The following is a 21,514-nucleotide window of genomic DNA, read 5'->3' on the forward strand; positions in this document are numbered from 1 at the left end:
GTTTCCCCGGGGCTGCGAGGGCCAAACGCCGCAGAGCCCCGAGAGTTGTCGGGCTCGGGGCCGCCGATTTCGTTGTGATGTTTAATGGCCCCAAAGCGCAGCGTTTCAGTCCCAAAACGAGCGCGGGGGCCCGGTGGGGAGCGGGACCGTGTCCGAGGTGCGGCCCGTCCGTGGGACACCGGCGGGGACATTTCTGCTGCTGTTGTGCCGTGCCCGGGGACAGGTGCCCGGGTTTGGGTTTGCCCGGGCCGGGAGGTGCGGGGGGCCGAGCCGGTGAGTGTGTGTGTATCCGTGTGTGTGTATGTGTGTGTGTACTGTGTGTGTTTATGTGTGTGTGTGTGTGTGTGTGCTCGCCGTGTCCCTCCCTCCCTCCAGCCACCCCACCCCCGGGAGGGGAGGGAAGGAGGAGATGGGAGGGGGGGGCTCCGACGGCTCGCCTCGCTCCGGCAGCCCCAGTCTCTCCGCCAACGTCAGGGAGGTCATTAATAACCAATTAGGAGGGTCAATGAAGCTCATATATAGCCGGGCGGGAGCCGCCGAGCCGAACGGAGCCCAGCCCGCCGCCCACCGCCCGTCGCGCCCGGCCCCATCGCGCTCGGCCCCGCCGCCTCGCCCCCATGATGGGCTCGGTGCTGCCCGCCGAGGCCCTGGTCCTCAAGCCTGGGCTGAAGCCGCAGGGGCTCTCGCTGGCCGAGGTGATCACCTCCGACATCCTGCACAGCTTCCTCTACGGCCGCTGGAGAAACGTCCTGGGCGAGCAGCTCTTCGAGGAGAAGAGCAGCCCCAAGACCGCCTTCACGGCCGAAGTCCTGGCTCAGTCGTTCTCCGGAGGTGAGTGACACCCCCGGACCCCCCCGGACCGGCCCCGATCCCCCCGGTTCTCCCCACCGGCCCCGGGCCGGCTCCCGGTGCCCGGCGGCGGGATGCGGTCCCGGCGCCCCGCTCTCCGCAGGCGTGGGACTGGGGAAAAAGGGCTTTAAATTCATTTGGTTAACTTGGGCTTGACCTGAGAAAGTTCCCACTTAAACCGCGGGCTGGGGGGGCCGGGGCCGTCCCGCATTCAGCCGCCCGGGACAATATCTTTTCTCTCGCCCCGGCATCGCCGGGGCGTCCCAGCTCCCTTTTCCCCCTCTCGGATTTCTGTTCCTCTCTTAATTTACCATGAAGGCTAATTCCATTTCCATTCACGATATGTCAACCATCTCATCTCCCCATTTTGTAAGAGGAATTCCTGGGCCCTTTTAAACAAGCCCTCGCGCCATTCAGGCACAATGTACCGCTACAGCATTCCTAAAGGACTAATGAATTTAGAATTAGCAATTTCTTTCTAGTTGAGTTTAATGAATGCAGATCACTTTAACAGCATGACAAATTGCTGGATGGGCCGAAATAGACACCATTTAACCTCCTTTCCCAGCCCCGCTCCCTCGCCCAGCCCGGGATGCTTTTCCCAGGTACCTCCTCAATGCCCCGGGGGAACCTTGTACCGCTTTGTGGGAGCCCGGTTGGGCGTTTAAAAGGCTCAGCCCCGGGGTCCGGGCTGGGGCCGGGGTTGGGCGGGGTCCCCGCCGCCCCTGCTCTCCCCCCTCTCCCCCACCGCTGTCCCTTTCTGAGCCATCTCCCCCCTCGCAGAGGTGCAGAAGCTCTCCAGCCTGGTGCTGCCGTCGGAAGTGATAATCGCCCAGAGCTCCATCCCCGGCGAAGGGCTCGGCATCTTCTCCAAGACTTGGATCAAGGCTGGCACCGAGATGGGGCCGTTCACGGGCAGGGTCATCTCCCCCGAACATGTGGACCTGTGCAAGAACAACAACCTCATGTGGGAGGTAACGACCCCCCCGAACCCCGAGCCTGGACTGGTCTGGGGAGAAGCAGGGTCGGGGTGCTGGGGCTCTGTCCCGTGCTTGGGCACCATCCTTGTGCCTCAGTTTCCCCATTAATGCAAATATCTGGGCAGGTGGGTTTAGGAACCCTTTGTAGGAGAAGGATGAGGTTTCCTCAGCCCTCGGGGTGCAGCCAGCCCACAGAGGAGCCCCAAAATGCTGTTGCTTATGTCTCGAGCAGCTGGATCACACCCAGGGCAGTGGGGAACACCCAGCTGGCTGCTGCCTGCATTGGCCACAGTGGACAAAAACAGCTCTGCCCTGTCCCCTGCTTTGCCCCAGCCCTGGTGAGGTTAATCCTGAATGAATTTGGTGGAGATCTGAGATGCCAGGACATTGTGCACTAATGCATGGCCAATAGAGAAGTTTTTTCTATTTTTCTATTTGTTTGACTCAGACTTGCACTTCCTAGTTATTGTTAATTATTATCATAATTTTATGCCTAGCAGAAACTTGCCTCATCTTTCCTGGCACCCTGCCAAGCATCTTTCCAGGCCTGGCATGCACCTTCCCCCTCCACCCAGGGATTCTCCCACTCCCATGACAGCTGCAGGATGCTGAACAGCCCCTTCCTCTGGGGCTGAGCTGCTGGTGGGGCTCTGATGAGCAGGGAGATTGAGGAAGGGAGCTGGGTTATCCAGGGAAATAGGGGCTGGCAGAACCAGCCATGCCAGTGAGAGCAGGGCACGTTTCTCAGTCCAGCACCTCGAGCAGGAAGGGTTTGACATCTCCCAGCTGCTGTCAGGATCTCAGCCAGGCTGTGCTGGCTTTGAGCAGGACGTGCAGGGGTTTTATCCCAGAGGCAGGAGGTGGACGGGCTCATCCCACCGTGAGCAGCATTGTTACCGAGTGCTCTGTGCTCTCACAGGTCTTCAACGAGGACGGCACAGTGCGGTACTTCATCGACGCCAGCCAGGAGGATCACCGCAGCTGGATGACCTACATCAAATGTGCACGGAACGAGCAGGAGCAGAACCTCGAGGTGGTCCAGATCGGGAACAGCATCTTCTACAAGGCCATTGAGGTAAGTGGGGCTGAAGGGAAATCGGGTATCTGCAATAGAGGAGTAGGGTGGTGGGATCCCCCGTCCTACAGACTTTCCCTCCTTGTTCTTTGGGTTGTTGGTGGGGTATCTGTGGAAGGACACAGCAGCTTTTCCATCCTTGGTGCTCAGATCCACCAGCTGAGATAGAAACCACAGGGAAGGGACATTATATGCGCTTCAGGGAGTACTAAAGGTCCCTTCTCCTCTCTGCCCTCTTTCTGTGGGCTCATGGAGTGATGTGTGTTGAACAGAAGGAGAACAGATCCTTGTTTGGGGTGTAAAGCGTGTAAAGAGCTGCAATTCTGGCCCAGATGGGGCTTTGGGCAAGGACAGGGCTTGGATGCTCTATTGAAGAAGGGGGATTTTGTGCAGAACCTGCTTCTTTATAGCAGGGTAAGGTTTGTGGGGCTCTGTGATCCCAGGTGCCGAGCACAGGCTGTGCCTGACTCTGCCCTGCTTTGCCTGGGCATCACCCTCAGCTGTGCAGGGAGCCATGCAGTGGGCAGGGAGTGGTGCTGGGGCAGTTGTGCCTTGGGCTTTACCCTGCAGGGAAGGGACTCTTCCTGCCCCATCACCCCCGTGCTGCTGTATGAAGTGCTGGTCTGTGCTGGTGTGGCACAGGAGCAGGGTCCCAGGGTGGCACAGCCTGCCATGCAGTGAGGGCTGCAGGGTGCCCACAGTTCGTTACAGGAGACTCTGGGGTGGAGGTGGGTGTCTGGCTCCCTGGCACTATTGATGACACATGCACACAAATCACAGGGTGATGGTGGGGACCAGCCCTGCTCATGTGCAGTGTCCCCATAACCCAACACCACTGCAGGTGGAGAAAGATGGCAGCTTGGGGAGATGGCCCTGTGCAGCAGCTTTGGCTCAAAGAGTCACAAGAGGGACAATCCCAGATTGTCCCCCTCCAGTACTGGGATCAGAGTCTCACCTGAGGAGTGTTTGCAGCTGGGAGAGGTCTCAGTGGGAATGACCATGAGTGCCTGCTGGTTCCCTGGGCAAGGGCAGCTCTCTGGATTTATGCAGGCTCCCGGCTCACAGAGGAGCACAAACTCAAATGCTCCATGGCACAGGAGCACATCCCAACCCTGCCTGAGCAAGCAGCAGGGCTGGGTTAGGGATTGCTGCCGTGGGGTGGCAAAGGAGGATGGGTGGGTAGGAAGAGAATCAGATATTCTCTCCTGCTGCAGGAGAGTCCCATGTGCCCCTTGGGTTCTGCCACCTCTCCCAAGAGCTCCAAGCTCTTCCCTGCTGTTCTCGTGCTGGATATCCCTCCACAGGCTTCAGGTGTTCCTAGCTGTAAGACCTGATATTCCTGTGGGCAGCTGTGCCTGTTGTGACAGCACCTTAAGTGCTTTTTACTACTGTTCCTAAATCACGCAAATAAGTAAAATAATTCCAGGTAGCCATAGCGCAGTTAGTAACTGTGGTTTTTGCAACTTGTGCAGGCACCGACAAGGTAGGGGGTGAGCAAATATTTGGGTACAGCCGTGACCCAGCTGTGGGCTTGTTCCTGGGGCTGAAGCAGTGAGCAGTGGAGCAGGATGAGTTTAATTCCCTTGGCACAAGCAGTGAATCTGAGATGCTGAGAGTGCTGAACCCCAAGTGATGTGTGGGAGGAGCTGGCGTGAAGGGTCCCTGCTGTCACACTGCTCCCCAAGCTCGGCAGGGCACGCACACACCGACCCAAACTTGAGCACTGCCCTGCTCAGCACCACCGTGTCCATGTGTAGCTGTTGTCACCCTCCCGCCCTGGTGGCTTCCCCACCTCCTGACCCCTGCACAGCCTCCTGCCCATCCCTGCTGTGCCCCTGTGGCAGTGGCATGGTGAGCTGCCCAGTCCCTATTGCTCTGCACCCACCTCTGCTGCCCCAGGGCTCCAAAAGCATCTCTCTGGATGCCTTTCTCACCTTCATGAAAAAAAATCTGATTTATTTGGTGCTTTTTTTCTCTATGTGTTTTGCCTATTCCTGCCCTTATTTGCTGATTTGTTTTTCCCATCCTCTTTCTCGGCAATACCAAGTTGCTGCTGGTGGAAAAATAAAGTGAGGGCAGAAAGTTTTGGCCTTCAATCTAAAGGCCACAAGATTCCTGGGGGGCAATTTGAATTTGCTTTGGGGTGTATGGGTGCTCACTCACTGCTGGCGTGGCTGCAGCAGCATCAGCAGAATCAAACACACACCTGTGTATGCACCCATGCAGATTGTTTTATCCTTTCAGCAATATTTTATTTGCTTGTATTAAAAATGACTATTTCTGTTAAGAGTAAATAATGCCAAGGAACAGTGTCATCAATTTGGGATGCAAAAGGTATCGGCTTCCTCTGCCTCCCAAATTCCTCCTCTGCAGCCCAGTGAGGTCTTTATGCAGATGGACAAAAACATGAAGTCAAATCCCTATTGATTTCAGATGCTTAAAATTCAACATATTTTCAGTGTTGAGGTGATTGAACTTAGGATCTGTGTTTGATGTGGATGATGCTTTACCTGGATCTAACATGCTCAGTGTACAGAAAACCGTCCTCCAAAACGCAGGACGTTCCTATTTCTAAATTAGGTTCTTAACAGTAGGGACTGCTAGGGAAAATACGCATTTTTTAATGAAGTGATGTTGTTATTAGTATTGTTTGAACTGGTCTGAGAGGATCCATCTTTCCAGCCAGGGATGGTGCATGAGGGGAGCCTTGAGCAGCATTTCCACCCAGCCATGCGGGAACAGGACAGGAACAGCAGGGACAGGAGGAGTGAAATGGGAGCATGGATGATGCAAAAACCCCTGCCCTGGTCCTGTAGCTGTCCTCGGGCTGTTGCAGGCACTGCAGCTTTGGTGGGGGATATAAGCAGCGTTTCACACCTGAGCCTGATCTCTTACAGCAGCCCTGAGCTCTCCTCTGCTCTGCAGGCTGATGAGCCCTTTGCTGGCAGATCTGCGTTTCCACCTTCTAAAATCAGCCCTGGCAGGGGTGGGTGGGACAGGCTGCCAGTGCCCTGCAGCTGGACGGTGCTGATGGCTCTGTCCAAAGACAAAATGCTCTGCTGGAGCCCTGAGCTGGGGCTCTGTGTCCCAGCTCTCTGCTTTGGTCTCTGTCATGCTGGTTGTGGCTCCACCAATGGTTTATTCTCCATGTCTCTGTTTTCCACCCCATCCTGGTCTCCCTGAGCTGCTGGGACCTCTGGGTCCTGCACTCTGGAGACTCCAGATCTGTCCCTGTGCTCTGTAGCTGCAGATTTGCCCATAACCCCATTTGTGCCCCAGCTTGGGGGAGAACCTGGAGTGGGTTTGTGCTGGTGCTGAGCTGTGCCATCACCTCCAGTGCCGCATCCTGGACTGTTCCGTGCCTGCCTGTGGGTGTTGGGGACCGATGGCAGGTCCCAGGTGGCAGCAGGGTCTCACAGGAATGGGGCACAGCCAGGGTAGGTCCGAATGGACCAGCACATGGTTGGATGTTCATTGTCCCTCCCAACAATCCTTTATCTCTCTTTCTCTTTCTAGATGATTCCTCCAGACCAAGAGCTGCTGGTCTGGTACGGGAACTCTCACAACACCTTCCTGGGCATCCCAGGTGTGCCAGGGCTGGAAGAGGAGCAGAAAAAGAACAAACATGGTAGGTAACATCAGAAAGAGCCAAGGGTGCAACATCCCTGCCTGTTCATCCTGTGCCCAGCTCTGAGGCCCTGGGGTGGGCACAAGGCAGGGACATCCCAGGGGCATGCCAGATATCCCAGATCTCTGTGGACAAGCACAGGGACTGTGAAATGATCCATCCAGCTTGAGGGACTCCTCAGTAATTCAGGGCGATGCCTCCAGGCCAGTTTGCCCACGGCTGTTGCTGGTGGGTGTCTGGCAGTGCAGGGTGTGAGTGCAAGGCAGCCCCAACACTCCGTGAAACACCAAGTGGATGCAGCCTCTACATCCCCACTCTGCATTTAAGGGATCTTAATCACCAGCACAGGAGGCTTTTCTCTCCTTGGGCTTTCACTCTCCACTTGTCTCAGAGGCTCCCCAAGGTGCTTCTCTGTGGCACAGCAGAGCTCAGGCTGTGTTTGGAGCCACTTCTGTGCTCCCTGACTCTGCTCCCCACTCTGAGAGAGCAGTGTCTGAGCCCAGCAGAGCGAGGGGAGAAGCTGGGACCAGGGCAGGGGTTGGAGAGCATGGTTGGGGGTTCCTGAGAGTTCCTGCACCCACTCCCTGAAGCTCTGCTGTAGCCCAGGGAGGAGAAAATTGGTTTAGTGTCCATCTATAAGAGAATAATTCAGTTCAGCTTGAATGTTCCCCTTACCTAAATCTGGCTGAGCCCATCCCCAGCACTGGCTGCATCCTAAGAGCCAGCCTGGTTGCTGGTCTGCCCAGGATAGGTGACCTCAGCAGCAGAGAGCCAGCGAGAGGGCACTGGGGCTTTCCAGGCACCCAGCACCCTGGGGACTTGGGGTGGGGTGAGCTGCTGTGCTGGAGAGCAGCGCCTGACGATCTCCTGTCATCCCCAGAGGATTTCCACACGGTGGAGACAGGGGCCAGCACGACGGGCCGCATGCGCTGCGTCATCTGCCACCGCGGCTTCAACTCCCGCAGCAACCTGCGCTCCCACATGCGCATCCACACCCTGGACAAGCCCTTCGTGTGCCGCTTCTGCAACCGCCGCTTCAGCCAGTCCTCCACCCTCCGCAACCACGTCCGCTTGCACACGGGCGAGCGGCCCTACAAGTGCCAGGTTTGCCAAAGTGCCTATTCCCAGCTCGCGGGGCTGCGGGCGCACCAGAAGAGCGCTCGCCACCGGCCCCCCAACGCCTCCCTGCAGGCCCACTCGCCCGCCCTGCCCGTGCCCCATCCCGCCTCGCTGGCCCATCACATCCCCACCATGGTGCTGTGAAGCCTCAGTGCGGCAGAGGGATTTGGGACAGCAAAGACTGATGCTGAGACACGCAATGAACCGGGGGGGTGGCCCTTGGCTGAGCTGCTTTGTGTCTCGGAGGAGTGCTGGGTTGTTTTTGGGCATTGCTGGCTGCAGGGCTTTGGAAGGAGGGGAGACCCCAGCTCTGCAGCTGAGTTGTGTGGGATCATCCCCAGGGAGAGGTGGCACAGGGTGGGCTGGTGACCCCTGGGGTTGGCAGGGGAGAAGGGATGCAGTGGGACGTCCTGTGTGGGTTTGCCATGCACTGGGGGAGGCCAAAAAGCTGGGCCTGGATGAGTCATGCCTGGGTTTTACAGATGATTTGGTAGAAAGAAAAATTCCTCTTATCCATCCTCCTCCATTGAAAGGTTGGCACAGCCCTGGTGTGGCCACCCCAGTCATGTCTGTTTGCCCTGGGAGTGGCTCCTTCCAAGGGACACCTTTCCCTCCTTGGGAGCCCGGAGTTAGTGAATGTTTGCATTTTCCCACACCCAAGCCCCCTTTGCCTGCCCTGCTCCAGCCCTGTACTGGGGTTTGTCACCGCTCCAAGCGATGCTGTGGGCACAGGGGACAGGCCAGGTGCCATGGGGACACCGTGCCAGCTGGGAATGCCCATCCACACGCAGGGTTTGAGCTCTGCCGGGCTGTGCCTGTTCCAGCCCTGGCAGCTCTTCTCCCCATCCCTTTCCCAGCTGTGAAGGAATATTTGGTTGGAACTGCTACTGCCCTCTGGGGACAGAGAAAACCTGTCCCCGGAGCAGCTCTGTCCCCAAGGACAACTCTAAGCGCCCTCTGGAGTCCCCACACTGCGGAGGAGGGCTGTGTATCATAAATCCTAAGAGAAGGTATTCTAATATTAATTATAAGTCTAAGATGTATAAAGTTCTCACAAACCGTGTTTCACTTCCAGAAGAAAATAAAAACAAAAGAAAAAAAACCCCAAACAACTGTCACTTTAACTTTGTAAATATTTATGTAAACATTATTTACAAGACTTTGATATTATATATTATTTGATTGTATATGCACACAGTGTAAATACATTTGTACCTCTCTTGTATTCTAAATAAAAATTACTTGGAACATTTATCATTTAGAAGAGGGATAGCATGGAGAGCTTTATTTTATGTGCCGGGGGAAGGATGTGGGTACTGGGATGAGTGAAGGTCTAAACTAACACAACAGTCTTTGAGTGGGGAGATGTGGTGTCACCTGTTGGACCAATAAGTGTATCTGGGAGGGGAAAACCTCCGGGTTTTGACTAAAGAAGCCCTTTTTCAGGTCTGGAAGCTGGGGTAAACACTCTGGAACGGGTTTTATCTACTGATTCAGCCAGTCCCTATCCTTGTGAACTTGTACAGTCCCTCTTTGAAGACAAAAATACTGATATCCTTGGATACATCCCACGAATTAGTGCCCATATTTTGGCTGTGATGGATACAGGTGCAAACTGCTGGAAGGAAGCGATATATTCTATGAGGTCACTGCTTTTCCCGTGGCATTTCCTTCGCAGCTCTGAGGGCCAAACCGGTGTTTGAGTGGATTAAACTTTTCCACGGCCGCATCAGCTCCTCTGGCACAGCTCGGCCGAGGGGAAGGGTCAGTCCCGAGTCCTGTGGGGATGTTTAACCCAAACACAGCCGGGGAAGGCAGCAGAGGATTGCCCTCAGGGGACACCTCGTGTGAGGGACACCCAAGCTGGGGGTGCTGCTCTCGGGCTCGACCCGCAGCACCGCAGCCCCGCAGCCCTGGGGCCCGGTGAGGCCCAGCGGAGACCCGTGGAGTCCCCACGGTTTGCCGAGCGGGTTCTGGGCTACGGGATCACTGCCGGGGGCTGACCGAAGAGCAGCGCACACTGCCCACACTAAAGATGGCAGCGGTTCCCATTGGGCGCCGCTGGGACGAAGCCCAAGAGTCCCTTCGCTGCCAGGAACAAACATGGCTACCCCGTCACCGCCCCCGCTGCCCTCACTCAAGATGGCGGCGCCCGCGCCCTCAGGCGCGCTCTCGCCAGCAGCCAACATGGCGGGCGGAAGGCGCGTGCGGCGGGGCGAAGATGGCGGCGGTCACCATGAGGCTGCCGGCGGTCCGCGCTCCCCTGGATTCCAGCGCGCGCCGGGGCGCCGAGAAACACCTGGTGGCACCGGGGGACACGATCACCACGGACACGGGATACATGAGGTGCGGGCAGCGGCGGAAGAGAGGCGGCGGCGGCGGGGTGGCGCGGCTTCGGGCTGTCTTCAGGTAGCCGCTCTCTCTCCTCAGGGGCCACGGTACTTATGTGGAGGACGAGAAGCTGATCGCCTCGGTGGCCGGCGTGGTGGAGAGGGTGAACAAGCTGGTGTGTGTGAGGGCGCTGAAGGCCAGGTGAGGCGGCCGTGGCGGTGCGGGCCGCGGCGGGCCCGGCTCGGCGCAGTGAGGTGAGTGACCCCGCTCTCTGTGCAGGTACAACGGCGAGATCGGCGACATCGTGGTCGGAAGGATTACAGAGGTAAAGCCCCGTGTTTGCCGTGGTGCCGAGGAGGAGGAGGAGGGTGGTTGTGGTTCAGTTCGGTTCTAAGCGCTTCCCGGGATCTTAAAGCACTGATACACATCAGGGTGCCTGCGCAGGGTGTTGGGAACATGAGGATTTTAGCCGGGATGAGGCTGGAAGAAGCCAGCAGAGCTGTCCCCTCCTGCAGCTTGGTGAGCTGTGGCTCCCATTCAGTTTTTGAGTGGGTATCCATAGGTTTGGGTGTTTTTTCTCCCCTTAGGTTCAGCAGAAGCGATGGAAAGTGGAAACAAATTCCAGGCTGGATTCGGTCCTGTTGCTTTCATCTATAAATTTACCTGGTGGGGAGTTGGTGAGTGTAGCTTGGCTGTGTTTTGTGTGGCATCCTAAGGTCCCCCACAATGAGCTGTTGATTGATGGTTTCTCATTCTGGGCTAAGTGTAACTTTACTTGTGTTGTTTCAGAGAAGGAAATCAGCAGAAGATGAGCTTGCAATGAGGGACTACCTGCAGGAAGGGGATCTCATCAGTGTATCCTTCTGCTGCTTCCATTGACAGAAGAGTCAAAGGGAAGAACAGGGAGAGCTTGGCTGGCCTGGCTGGGGGTGAGAGCTCTGCTGGGGTGGCACTGGGCAGCCTTAGGGACCCTGTTTCCTTAAGTGGCACTGACAGGCAGAGGTCCAATCTATATTTTCTGATGGGGCTGTATCACTGCACACCCGGAGCCTGAAGTACGGGAAGGTGAGTTATTCTAAAGCCCTTGATCCTGGGTTAATTCTGCACCAGCTGACTTGCAGGAGGCCTTTTGGAGGGTTTTTAAAGAAAAGAGCTCACAGCATGTTGTTATAACCCATTCCTGCAGGACATGAAGACTCAGCTCCTACATGGGAGTACCAAGCAGAGTTTCCCCAAAGCAGAGGAGGTGTCCTTGAGTTGCCCTTTGATCCACTGCTCTCCCTGTCTGCATTTCAGCCTGTTAGTTCTGTTTCCCCCACTAGCCATTTGGGAATTAAATCCTGGGGAGAGATCTCTCCTCACTCCTCTTCTGCTGGCTGTTGCCCCTGTGAGTTGTTCCTCTCCCCAGGGCTCTATTTTAGGCTTTAGCAATTGGCATTTATCTCTGGTTTTGTGCATTGAAATAAGCCAAGGGGCCATTGGAGCGTAGGCTGCAGTTTGGGATTACCAGACCAAGGGTATTAGCACTTAAAAGATGAAAGGGAAGTGTGCTTATTGCACAAAGGGTGAAGGACAGTGATTGGATTACCAGGGAAAGTGTTCTGCTAAATTGGGTCTCTGACTCCTCATTTTTCTGCAGGGATGGTTGATGTGTAGTTACGATCAAGATATTATTAACATTTGTGCTAAGCACTTAGAGTATTCTTCATCTTCAAAGGGCTGCACAGGCATTAGCTAATCCTCCCAGTGCTCCCAGAGGCAGGCAGGTTTTATATTCACTGTTTCACAGGAAAAGGTGTTAGAACAGAGTTGTTCCTAGGCCAGGAATGGAGTGAGTGTGTGTCAGTGTCTTGGTGTTATTTGTGGTGGCTCATGATGTCTCACACTGAGCCTCATGCTCTGCTCTCCAGCTTGCCCAGGGTGTGCTGGTTCAGGTGTCTCCCTCCCTTGTGAAACGCCAGAAGACTCATTTCCACGACCTGCCCTGCGGTGCCTCCGTGATCCTTGGCAACAATGGCTTCATCTGGATCTACCCAACTCCGGAGCAGAAGGATGATGAGGCTGGAGGCTACACCACCAACTTGGAGGTGAGTGTTCAGGGAAGATGTTTTTTTCTGGATCTTATGCTAGGTTCACAGCAAGGCTTTTCTACTTGCATTATTTCCCTGTGCATTTATCCCTTTTCCTCTGTCCCTCCTCAGCCAGTTCCCTTGTCTGACCGGGAGGTGATCTCACGGCTCCGAAACTGCATCATGGCTCTGGTTAATCACAAGATGATGCTCTTTGACACCAGCATCCTGTATTGCTATGAAGCATCCCTTCCTCATCAGGTACAGGAACCAGTAGTGTTTATTCCACACTGAGGGGAGGGAACAGAAAGGCTGCATCAGTTGCTGCTGAAGTCAGAGTTTCTTTTCATCTCACCAAAGCATCCTGTAATAAGTGACAGTATGAACTCTCCCTTCTGCATAACATAAGTTGCCTTGCACAGTTTCAGGGATAGTTTGGAAGGTCCTGCCTCTGGAAAAGTCTAACTATTCCTAAAGAGAGATCAGTCCCTTTTTTGATAGATGTTGTGTGTCCCTCACTGGGATTATAGACCCTGTGGAAGCAGTGTTAAATTTGGCATTGTATGAAGGTACAGTGCATTTTATGAAGCAATGAAAAAGTAAATGTCATATATTGTACAGAGAGCAGTCTCATGTCTGTATCCACATCCTGCACTGCTGGAAGGCTGCCTCCATTTGACCTCTTGCTGTACAGCATTTCAGTGTGATTCCTGCCAGCACAATCATGGGCAATTCTCTTCCCATAAAGAAATGAGATCTGAATTGTCTTCTGCTCTCATTCCCAATGAGGTGTTCTTTTGAAATATAACTGTGTTTAAGTCATCTCTGCCCTTCCCAAATAGAGTGTGTGTCCTTCAGGGAAGATGAGGAGGGTTAGTAGGTTCTTCTTTGATTTTCTCTAAGAAAAGAAATTCCCAACTGGCAAAGTTAATTTTGCCTTGGACCCTCACCACAACCCTCTAAACTCCCTTGCTGGTCACTGCCATGAATCAGGGATCTCTGTCTCCCCACCGAGTGCAAAAGCAGTAGTTGATTCCTGGTGCTCATATTGCTCTTCTTTCCACTGCAGATCAAGGACATTCTCAAACCTGAGGTGACAGAGGAGATCGTTCTGGAAGCTCGACAGAGGTTGCTGGATTTGGAGGGATAGGGCACACGGCCAGAAGCAGTCATTTGAAATCCCAGCATGGCAGCTTTGATTCTCAGTATTACATGTTTTTTCAGTGTTCTAGTCCCCAACATGCATTCCAGCCTTCAGAAACCACCAAAATTCCTCACTCTTAGGATATCTCCTGTGTCCTTTTAGTACAAAGTACTACTTAACTACAATAGCCTTTTAGTGCAACGGCCTGAAAAATTGATGTCTGACCTTTATAAAGATGCAGGTGCAACTGGGACATGTCTCCTAGCACCTGTTGCTGTGTCTAGTGCCCCAGAACTTTGTGCAGAATGACAGAGAGGAAGGGATATGTTTTGTGATGTTTCTCTCTTCCCAGAAGATGATTTGGATTTTAATTTACTTGTGATACGGATCTGCCAGTTGGTCCCCTGACTGAGAGCCCTTGTTTTTAAGAATATAAATCCAGGCACGTGTGTTTAGAGAACAGGAGTATCCACACCCTTGCTAACCACAGTTTGGGTCTGGCTGTTCATGTCTTGAATGTCTCAGGGGTATGAGATGGGATGTGGCTGTCACTGTCCATATGAGCCAGGAGCTGTGGACAAGCAGTGTCCTGGTTTGTGTATATCCTGCTGGTCTTTTTATTTTTTATGCCTGAGATGTGAGCTCCTCTTCTGAGGAGGCACCACTATGGTTTTGTATTAAGTATTTTGCATTTCAATAAATTTTTTGAAACAAATCAGTCCTTTAGCAGTGTGTGCATTGGCTTGTTTTTAGTTTAGCTTGAGAGCTGTGGTTGGCTCAAGTTTCCTTGTGCCAGGATACTTGGAATGGTTACACTCTCTTATCTCCCCTTCAGCTGCTGCCCTTCATTCCAGCAGGGCTTGACCTTCCTCTTCAGCCCTTACAGGGTTCCTCTGTAAGGATTGCCTGGTGTTCACAGTGGCTTTCCAAGCATTGCCTCCCTGCAGGATCCCATGGAGAGGTGAGTCCAGCAGGGGTGACTGGGGCATGACAGGGAGCCCAGTATGACACTGGTGAAAATCTTCAGGCTGGTGGATAGAGGTGGAAATGTTGAGCCAGGTATTGGTAGGCAGTCAGTCAGGTTCTCTGTGCAGAATGTGATGCTTTCCCCAGGGAGTCCTCTCAGCTCCAGGTGCAATATTAGAGCTATTTTATTATATATGTGTTCTATCTTTTTGTATTGCAAATATACCCTTGCACCACAGCACTGTAATTTTTAAAAAGGATGATAAAACACCTGCCCCAATTGTCCCTGAATCCAAATCTGCACTTTTGCCTCAGGCACAAGGGGGAATTCTTAGCTCAGTGTTTTCCTGGGAAGTGGAAATTCCCTTTGCTGTCCCTCCAGCTCAGGCTGCTTTCCCTGTGGTCCCGAGCAGGCACTAGATGGCACCTTAGGATCGTGTTTGTGGCACTTCCCTTGGCAAGCAGCTCCGCCTCGCTGCCCTGCCAAACAGCAGGGCCTGGATGGCTGCCACCAGCGCTGCTGCCCAAATCCTAAAGCATAATGGGGCTAAGGACAAGCAAGGACATGGCTAATCCGTTCTGCTGCTGCACAACTGCCTGTGCTGCCTCTGAAAATAGTTCTGAACTTGTTGGGGGTATTGCTGGAATGCTCCACACAAGACGTGGGAATTGTTATTTTTCAGTTTTAAGAGGATTGCCTAATAAGTGTTGTAACAATCACATCCTCAAGATGACTGGGGAAATTTGAAAACCAAGGCTTGATGGTGACACTTGCAGGTCTCCATGAGGCTGCTGGCAGTCACATAACACACCTGCATGGACAAGACTGGCTCAAAAAGGCTTTAGCAGTCTGCATCTTTTACTTAGAAAAAGATTTGCTGTAGTTCAACAGCTGTTTATCTTTTTACCTCAGGGGGAGATCCAGGGATTTCTGCTAAAAAACAACTCAAGATCTGGACTGCTTCAACTCTGAACTTTCTGATTCCATCTACTTGCTGTGGGATTCCTGATCTTTTGGCATTAATGATGTGTTAAATGGAGGAGGCACAGGACTCATCAGTTCCCTTATTCCTCAATACCTGGCATTTTTGTTTTTAAACCCAAGGAGAACACCAGCTGGTGAGGTTTGGTTGTGGATCTTTCCTGATGGGAGGGAACCAAAGGTCTCAGTATTTTCCCCTGTGACCATGAGGGTAATTATTGATCTCTCCACATTCAGCCAGTGCAGTGCCAAGACCTAAATTCTGTGACAAGGCTTCAGCAAGGTCATTGCTGGCAGCTCCTGCAACCCCTTCCAGCACAGCTCTGCAAACCAGCAGGTAACAACAAGCCAGCTGCAGCAGTGTCCCCTTAAATTCTTGAAATAGTCTGTGGGATTTTGCTGGACAACTTCTAAGCAGGAAGGGTGAAAAGGTAGAAACTATGGCTTCTGTGGTTTAAGAAAAAAAACAAAAACAACATAGTTGAAAGCAGGGTGGTAAAAACCTAGTAAGTGTTCATTTTTATAGAGGGAATTAAAGGCCCATGCAGGCATTAAAACAGCTCAGACCAACCTGATTTCTTTGTTCACCAGTGTCTGACAGTGTTTGTAAAGCAGCTGTAGCACCTCCTGTGCTGCTTACTCCAGGGTTAATACATGGTGCAGTTGTGCTCAGAAGTGCAGCTGGCAGCTAGTTCCCTTGCTGGTGTGTGTTGCCTGTAGGAATGAGAACACAACATCATTCATCTGCAGGAAGAATTTACTTGTTACTTGGTGCCAGTGTTCATGTACTAATAGGAAGAATTCCTTTACTCCTAGGAATAACCACTGAGATTTAAAATTTGTGCTAATGGGTTATTAATCCAATTACTGCTGCTTATTGCATTACTTCTCTACCAGCCGTGCACAGTTGTGCTGTTCAGCTGAGAGTGGTACAAATAAAAAGCTTTGTGTGGACCTGAGAAGAGACTAAAATCCCACTGAGATTAGAAGCATCTTAAAATGTTTCTCTCAGGTTTCTGAGGACTGTTAATTAACATGCTAAGTTTTACTATTTGGTGAAGAGGTTGAAGCTTTTAAGATATTGTTATGGAGAAAACATCACTGCAGCTGTTGGATGAGAACCTACACTTAATGGGAGATAAACAGAAAAAGTACTGAAGTATCTCTTAGGAAAAAAAAAAGGTAGGATGTACACGGGCTTGATTGAAAAAACATTCTGTAGCTTTTTGGGTTTTTTTAACTTCTGCTGTATTCACACAACTTTTCTGTCTCTGTCTTCTCTAACAATTTCTGAATCTACCGGGTAACTTCAAAGTTTAACATGAGAGTCATGTTTACAAAAAGTGGCAGCAGGGTTGGGGACAGAAAATGTAATAGCCTTCAGGAAGGGGAAGAAGTCAGGTATCTGGCAGTGACATTTTTGAGAGACCAGCTGACTCATCTGCCTGTGTATTGTCCCACATTAACTTCAGCAGTGCTCTGGGAAACAGGAAATGCTTTTGGAGAAACTGCTGAGTGGAGAGAGGCTGGGAACTGCTGGCAAAGAACCTGCCCCACTTTGCTGCTTATGATTGCACAGCATCAGAAGGGGTAACTGCCTGTTGGCCTGAATGGTAAACTCACCTGGTCTGTTAAATAGTAGGAGAGATTATCCAGGATGCTCCAGTCAGACCCAGAAGGGAGTAACTTTTTCAGTGAAGAATGGCTGGTACTGGGTTTTGTAACAAATTTCTCTTGGGCTGCTTGGCCTGTGCTGACAGCTTAATTTCCTCACTTTCCTTCCATCCATGGGAGCCAAGCTGGGGTTATATCACCTTGGTGAGAAGCTGATCTCCATTACTGAGACAAACCTGGAGAAATTCTGCAGAGTTCAAGAGATGTGACCCTGGATTTGTCTCAGCACAATGTACCTGAATTTCTCTCTCCTGTGTGGGTGTGTGTGCAGCACAACCAGCCTCAGTACCTGAAAACTGAGCCATTGATGGAGAAATCCAATAGAAATTATTTGAACTTAGTCTCCTGACTAAGAATTAGTGATGTAGGAGCAGCCTGGCACAGCAGAGATGGAGGATCCTGCAGGGGTATGTGAAGTGCTGCATTTTGGATGCTATTGTTAGAAGATGAAAAATACAGGTCTGCCAGAGACCTTGAATATGGTGTAGGAGATGTGGAGTGTTTGGATTTGTCACAAGGGAGGAGTCAGTATAAACAAGCTGCTCTGTGTCCAGATGGTTGCCCTGAGCAGGAGGCTACAGCACAGAATTGCAATTGTGTGTTCTCCTGTTGTTGAGTGGGAGCAACCACAGACCTTTGACCAAAACAGCCTGACCTCAAGCTGCTGCCTTGACCTTCTTCTATTCCCAAGGTGAACTGCAGAATGTATGAAAAACTAAATATCTTCAGCACGACAGGGTTCAACTCCATCTTTATACCAAATAGTACACAAAACTAGATTAATAAAATATTTTTTTCAATTGTCACTGGCCTCTGTGGCTGGGTTGGGTATCAAGTTCTGCATATGCTGAGAGCATTCATAAGAAAGTGAAGTCCTTTGTGCAAGCAGGGTGACAGATTCCTGGCTGTGCACACAGCTGATCCCGTAAAGATCTCTTCTTCCCTGTCCATCTCTGCAAGCATCCATGGTCCAGAGCTGGCCAGAGGCTCTCAGACCCCTGCAGAGTCAGATCTGTGGGAAAACAACTTGGGTGGCCCTTCTAAAGAGGTAAAGGATTTCACATGAGTTTTTTTGGGGCCTTTTCACAGGTTTTTTTTCACAGAATCACAGATTAGTTGAGGTTGGAAGGGATCTCTGGAGATCCTCCTGTCCAACCTCCCTGCCAGGGCAGGGACACCTGGAGCAGGTGACACAGGAATGTGCCCAGGTGGGTTTGGAATGTCTCCAGAGAAGGAGACTCCACGCCCTCCCTGGGCACCTGTTCAGAGCTCTGCACCCTCAGTGTAAAGAAATTCTTCCTCATGTTGAGGGGAAACTTTTTGTGCTTTAGCTAATGGCCATTGCTCCTCATCCTGTCACTGGGCACCACTGAAGAGAGTCTGGCACTGAGCTGACACCTCTTGGAGATATTTTACACAGATTGCTGAGATCCCCTCAGCGCCTTCCCTTCTCCAGACTAACCCGGCCCAGCTCCCGCAGTGTCTCCTCCTCAGAGAGATGCTCCAGCCCCGAATCCTCTCGGTGCTCTCCACACGCCCCTCTCCAGCCCCGAATCCCCCCGGTGCTCTCCACAGGCCCCTCTCCATCCCCGAATCCCCTCGGTGCTCTCCACAGGACCCTCTCCAGCCCCGAATCCCCTCGGTGCTCTCCACACGCCCCTCTCCAGCCCCGAATCCCCTCGGTGCTCTCCACAGGCCCCTCTCCAGCCCCGAATCCCCTCGGTGCTCTCCACAGGACCCTCTCCAGCCCCGAGTCCCCTCGGTGCTCTCCACAGGCCCCTCTCCATCCCTGAATCCCCTCGGTGCTCTCCACAGGACCCTCTCCAGCCCCGAGTCCCCTCGGTGCTCTCCACAGGACCCTCTCCAGCCGCCCCTTGTCCATCCCATCCTGAGGAGCCCAGCACTGGGCACAGCACTCCAGATGTTCCTCACCAGGGCAGGATCCCCTCCCTCGCCCTGCCGGCCCCGCTCCTCAGACCCTTCTCCCCGGCCCCCCCGCTGTCCTTCCCCGCCCGGCCGGTCCCTGCAGCCCGAGCGGGGCCGGGATCGGGCAGCGCCGGGCGGGAGGCGGGGGCGGCGGAGGAGGAGGGGCCGGAAGGGGATGTGACCGCCCGCCCGCCGGCCCGGGGGTTCCGGGATCTCCCTCGCCGCCTCCGCCGCCCCCCGGCAGTCCCGCAGCCCCGGGGTACCCGCGGCCCCTCGCCCCGCTCCGCCCGCCCGGCCCCGCTCCCGCCGGGCCCCGCTCCCGCCCTCCCGGGGATGCGGCCGGCGCGGCGCCCCCCGCCTGCCCTGGCCCGGCTGCTGGGCAGGACCCGGCCTCCCGGAGCTCCCCGGCCTCGCAACCCCGCACCCGGCTCCGCCTGAGGCAGCGGGCACGGGGGCGCCGGCCCGGCCGCCCCAGCGCTGCTCCGACGCCGCCATGGCCCCGCCGGGCCCCGCGGCCCCGAGGTAGCGGCGGTGGAAGGAGCCGAAGCCCGGTGAGCGAGGAGCTCCCCGTGCCATCCCCGCAGCCCAGCGAGCGTGCGGAGCCCACCCGGAGCTGCTGCTGCTTGGCCCGGAGAGCTGCCATGGTTCCAGCGCACCTGACCCTGCTGCACTTCTGCGATACTTGAAGCCAAATTCGTGGCTCTTTTGGCCTTTGCTAACTCAATGCTATGCAAAGGAAAAGGAGGAAAAAAAAAAAGAAACCTTGACACTAGTGGTGGGAATGGCTGTTTCCTGCCCTGGGTGAGCCCATGTGTGGTTTCTTGCTTGTGAGATGAACTAATTCTCCTTTTCCCGGTGGAAGACGCACTACATGTGGCAACCTGAAACTCTGGTAATGCTTGGTCATTGCTGAGCAGTTGGAACTTTTACTCGATTGATTTTGACTTCTTTTTTTTCTCATAAAGCCACCTAAGGAGCCTTGTTGCTGTCTTCAGGAGCATTGGAGGAATTTTGTCTTAATTCTTCACCTCAAGTGACTTTATCCCACTGTGAGTGCAGCCAGTGCACCCACCTAAATACCTTCTCCTTCAAAACTCCTTCCCAGCCTGGAAGATCAGGGATCACAGACTTCTTCAAAAACTTCTCGTCCTGGGAAAGGCTGCCCATAGTTACTTTATGGGGCAGCAGCCTGGAAAAGTTCTTGGGGACCAAAGGAGGCCAAGTCTGCCTGCCCTGCACTTCATCAAAGGAGCAGGGAAGAAGGAGTCATCAAGGCATGCAGGCCCACACTGCAACGTCTTCGTGGAACATGGTGAGAAGTTTCTATTGCTACTTGGTTTAATTTTGGTTTGCTGAGATAGGTACAATATGGATTTATTCAAGACCACGAAGCAGATTACAGACATGTGCTTTATGGAAGTCTTGTTTTCTTTCCCTTTCTGCTTAAAACAAATCTTCTGGGATTGTTTATTAAGAAAATACTTGGGTCAGAATGCTTGAAACCTGGGGAGGGGTTATTGTACAGCTAAAGGTGAAATGCAAGGAAGTAACTTTTTAACATTGTATGAGTTTCTCATTTCTGCCTTGGTTATGTTCTGGTTTGCAGTCTGGAAAAGTGTTTGATCCTTTTTGAGTTGTCTGTGTCATAGTACAGTGGTGATGCTGTGGTCAGTGACAGGTGTTCTTTAATTATCTTTACCGAAGAGACTTTGCTACTTGGAATGGAAAGAAAACCCTTATTTTGGAAAGTTTGTGCTGTTGTAGAAATAGTTTCTTGGTGCATTTGGAACATCTTTGCTTAGTGGTTTCTCATAGCTGGTTAAACCTTCATCCTGTGCTGTGATGGATTGAAGTGCTGGAGGCCAAAAGTTTGGGGTAGAGCAGCCCTGTCCCATGCTGGCATTCTGCAAAGCATGGGGGGAGTTCAGAATCTCAGGAAAGAAACCAAATGGAAAACTCAGTAGCACTCAGAGGTGGATGTGGTGCATCAAATTCTTCCTTAAACAACAAAAAACTACCAACTAATTAAAAAAAAAACCAACCCAAACCCATAGAAGCTGTAAACTGAGGGCATCTCTGCACAAGTGAGGTGCAGAAATGCATAATTTTGCTTAAAATCTTTGGAGTAATCCTTGCCTTTTGCACACCACTTTTAAAATTCTGGTGTTCTTTGAGATGACTGCTGCTGGTTGCTGTCTTTGGCTGGAGAATGTGATTTTGACAAAGTTTCTGCAATAGTTTTGTCCTGTAGAGAAGTTTATCTGTGAACAAAGCAAAACTGCATCTGTAATTTTCATATAACTAAAAATTGAAACACTTGCTGTGTCTGAGGACACAGTCTAGTTAGAGAAAAGTTTTGATTTGTTTTTACTTTTTAAGGGCTTTCGAACTTTTTCTCATTCTGTGTTTCTAGAAGGGCCCAAGAAATTCTCTGCAGTGTTCAACAAAGACACAGAGATCCCGTGTTTATACTGCTCTGCTGAAATACTGTTTTGAGTTACTTCAGTGTTTTATTTTACCATACAATGTTTGTGCACTGAAGAAACTTGAATTAAGGGAAGGTTAGAAAATATCAGGGCTCACTTGGCCCTCTGATGTTAAACCTGCTGCTGGATTTTTCCTTGCTTTCAGTCCAGTGATATACCCACTCCTCCACCCCCAGTTTGGTTCTTTGCTTTTACTACTTTGGACAGAGTTTCAAGGTCAGATGAGATACAGGCAGAGCACTTGCTGCAAGCAATACAATACTCTTAGTCCCTTTGGTGTTTTAC

At 52.5% G+C, this 21,514-nt stretch overlaps 3 protein-coding genes across 3 annotated transcripts in view; all 3 read left to right on the plus strand.

Annotated features, from left to right (window-relative positions):
- Positions 1–579: 579 nt before the first annotated feature.
- On the plus strand, positions 580–8,719 carry PRDM12 (PR/SET domain 12). The gene is made up of 5 exons (XM_033077140.2): positions 580–831; positions 1,633–1,823; positions 2,749–2,904; positions 6,421–6,532; positions 7,413–8,719. The coding sequence occupies exons 1-5, from the start codon at positions 618–620 to the stop codon at positions 7,793–7,795; spliced, it is 1,056 nt and encodes a 351-aa protein (XP_032933031.1). The 5' UTR covers positions 580–617; the 3' UTR covers positions 7,796–8,719.
- Positions 8,720–9,851: 1,132 nt separating this feature from the next.
- Positions 9,852–13,919, plus strand: EXOSC2 (exosome component 2). The gene is made up of 9 exons (XM_033077900.1): positions 9,852–9,997; positions 10,082–10,183; positions 10,262–10,307; positions 10,570–10,659; positions 10,772–10,837; positions 10,979–11,047; positions 11,893–12,069; positions 12,184–12,312; positions 13,121–13,919. Exons 1-9 carry the CDS (start codon positions 9,873–9,875, stop codon positions 13,199–13,201), a joined length of 885 nt encoding a protein of 294 aa, XP_032933791.1. The 5' UTR covers positions 9,852–9,872; the 3' UTR covers positions 13,202–13,919.
- A 5,303-nt stretch (positions 13,920–19,222) lies between these two features.
- ABL1 (ABL proto-oncogene 1, non-receptor tyrosine kinase) overlaps positions 19,223–21,514 on the plus strand; it is an 80,102-nt gene continuing 77,810 nt past the window's right edge. The window contains exon 1 of the mRNA XM_033077421.1: positions 19,223–20,055. Within this exon, the coding sequence (XP_032933312.1) occupies positions 19,920–20,055 (136 nt within the window). The 5' untranslated portion in view covers positions 19,223–19,919. The remainder of the gene's footprint in view (positions 20,056–21,514) is intronic.

Source organism: Catharus ustulatus, chromosome 21, assembly GCF_009819885.2.
Source record: "Catharus ustulatus isolate bCatUst1 chromosome 21, bCatUst1.pri.v2, whole genome shotgun sequence".
NCBI lineage: Eukaryota > Metazoa > Chordata > Aves > Passeriformes > Turdidae > Catharus > Catharus ustulatus.

Bases quoted from the DNA above. Each gene is read 5' to 3' on its own strand.
- PRDM12 (XM_033077140.2), top strand. From the start codon at position 618: ATGATGGGCTCGGTGCTGCCCGCCGAGGCCCTGGTCCTCAAGCCTGGG. The intron at 1,824-2,748 runs GTAACGACCCCC...GTGCTCTCACAG, and splicing joins ACAACAACCTCATGTGGGAG to GTCTTCAACGAGGACGGCAC. The intron at 2,905-6,420 runs GTAAGTGGGGCT...TTCTCTTTCTAG, and splicing joins TCTTCTACAAGGCCATTGAG to ATGATTCCTCCAGACCAAGA.
- EXOSC2 (XM_033077900.1), top strand. From the start codon at position 9,873: ATGGCGGCGGTCACCATGAGGCTGCCGGCGGTCCGCGCTCCCCTGGAT. The intron at 9,998-10,081 runs GTGCGGGCAGCG...CTCTCTCCTCAG, and splicing joins ACGGACACGGGATACATGAG to GGGCCACGGTACTTATGTGG. The intron at 12,313-13,120 runs GTACAGGAACCA...TTTCCACTGCAG, and splicing joins AAGCATCCCTTCCTCATCAG to ATCAAGGACATTCTCAAACC.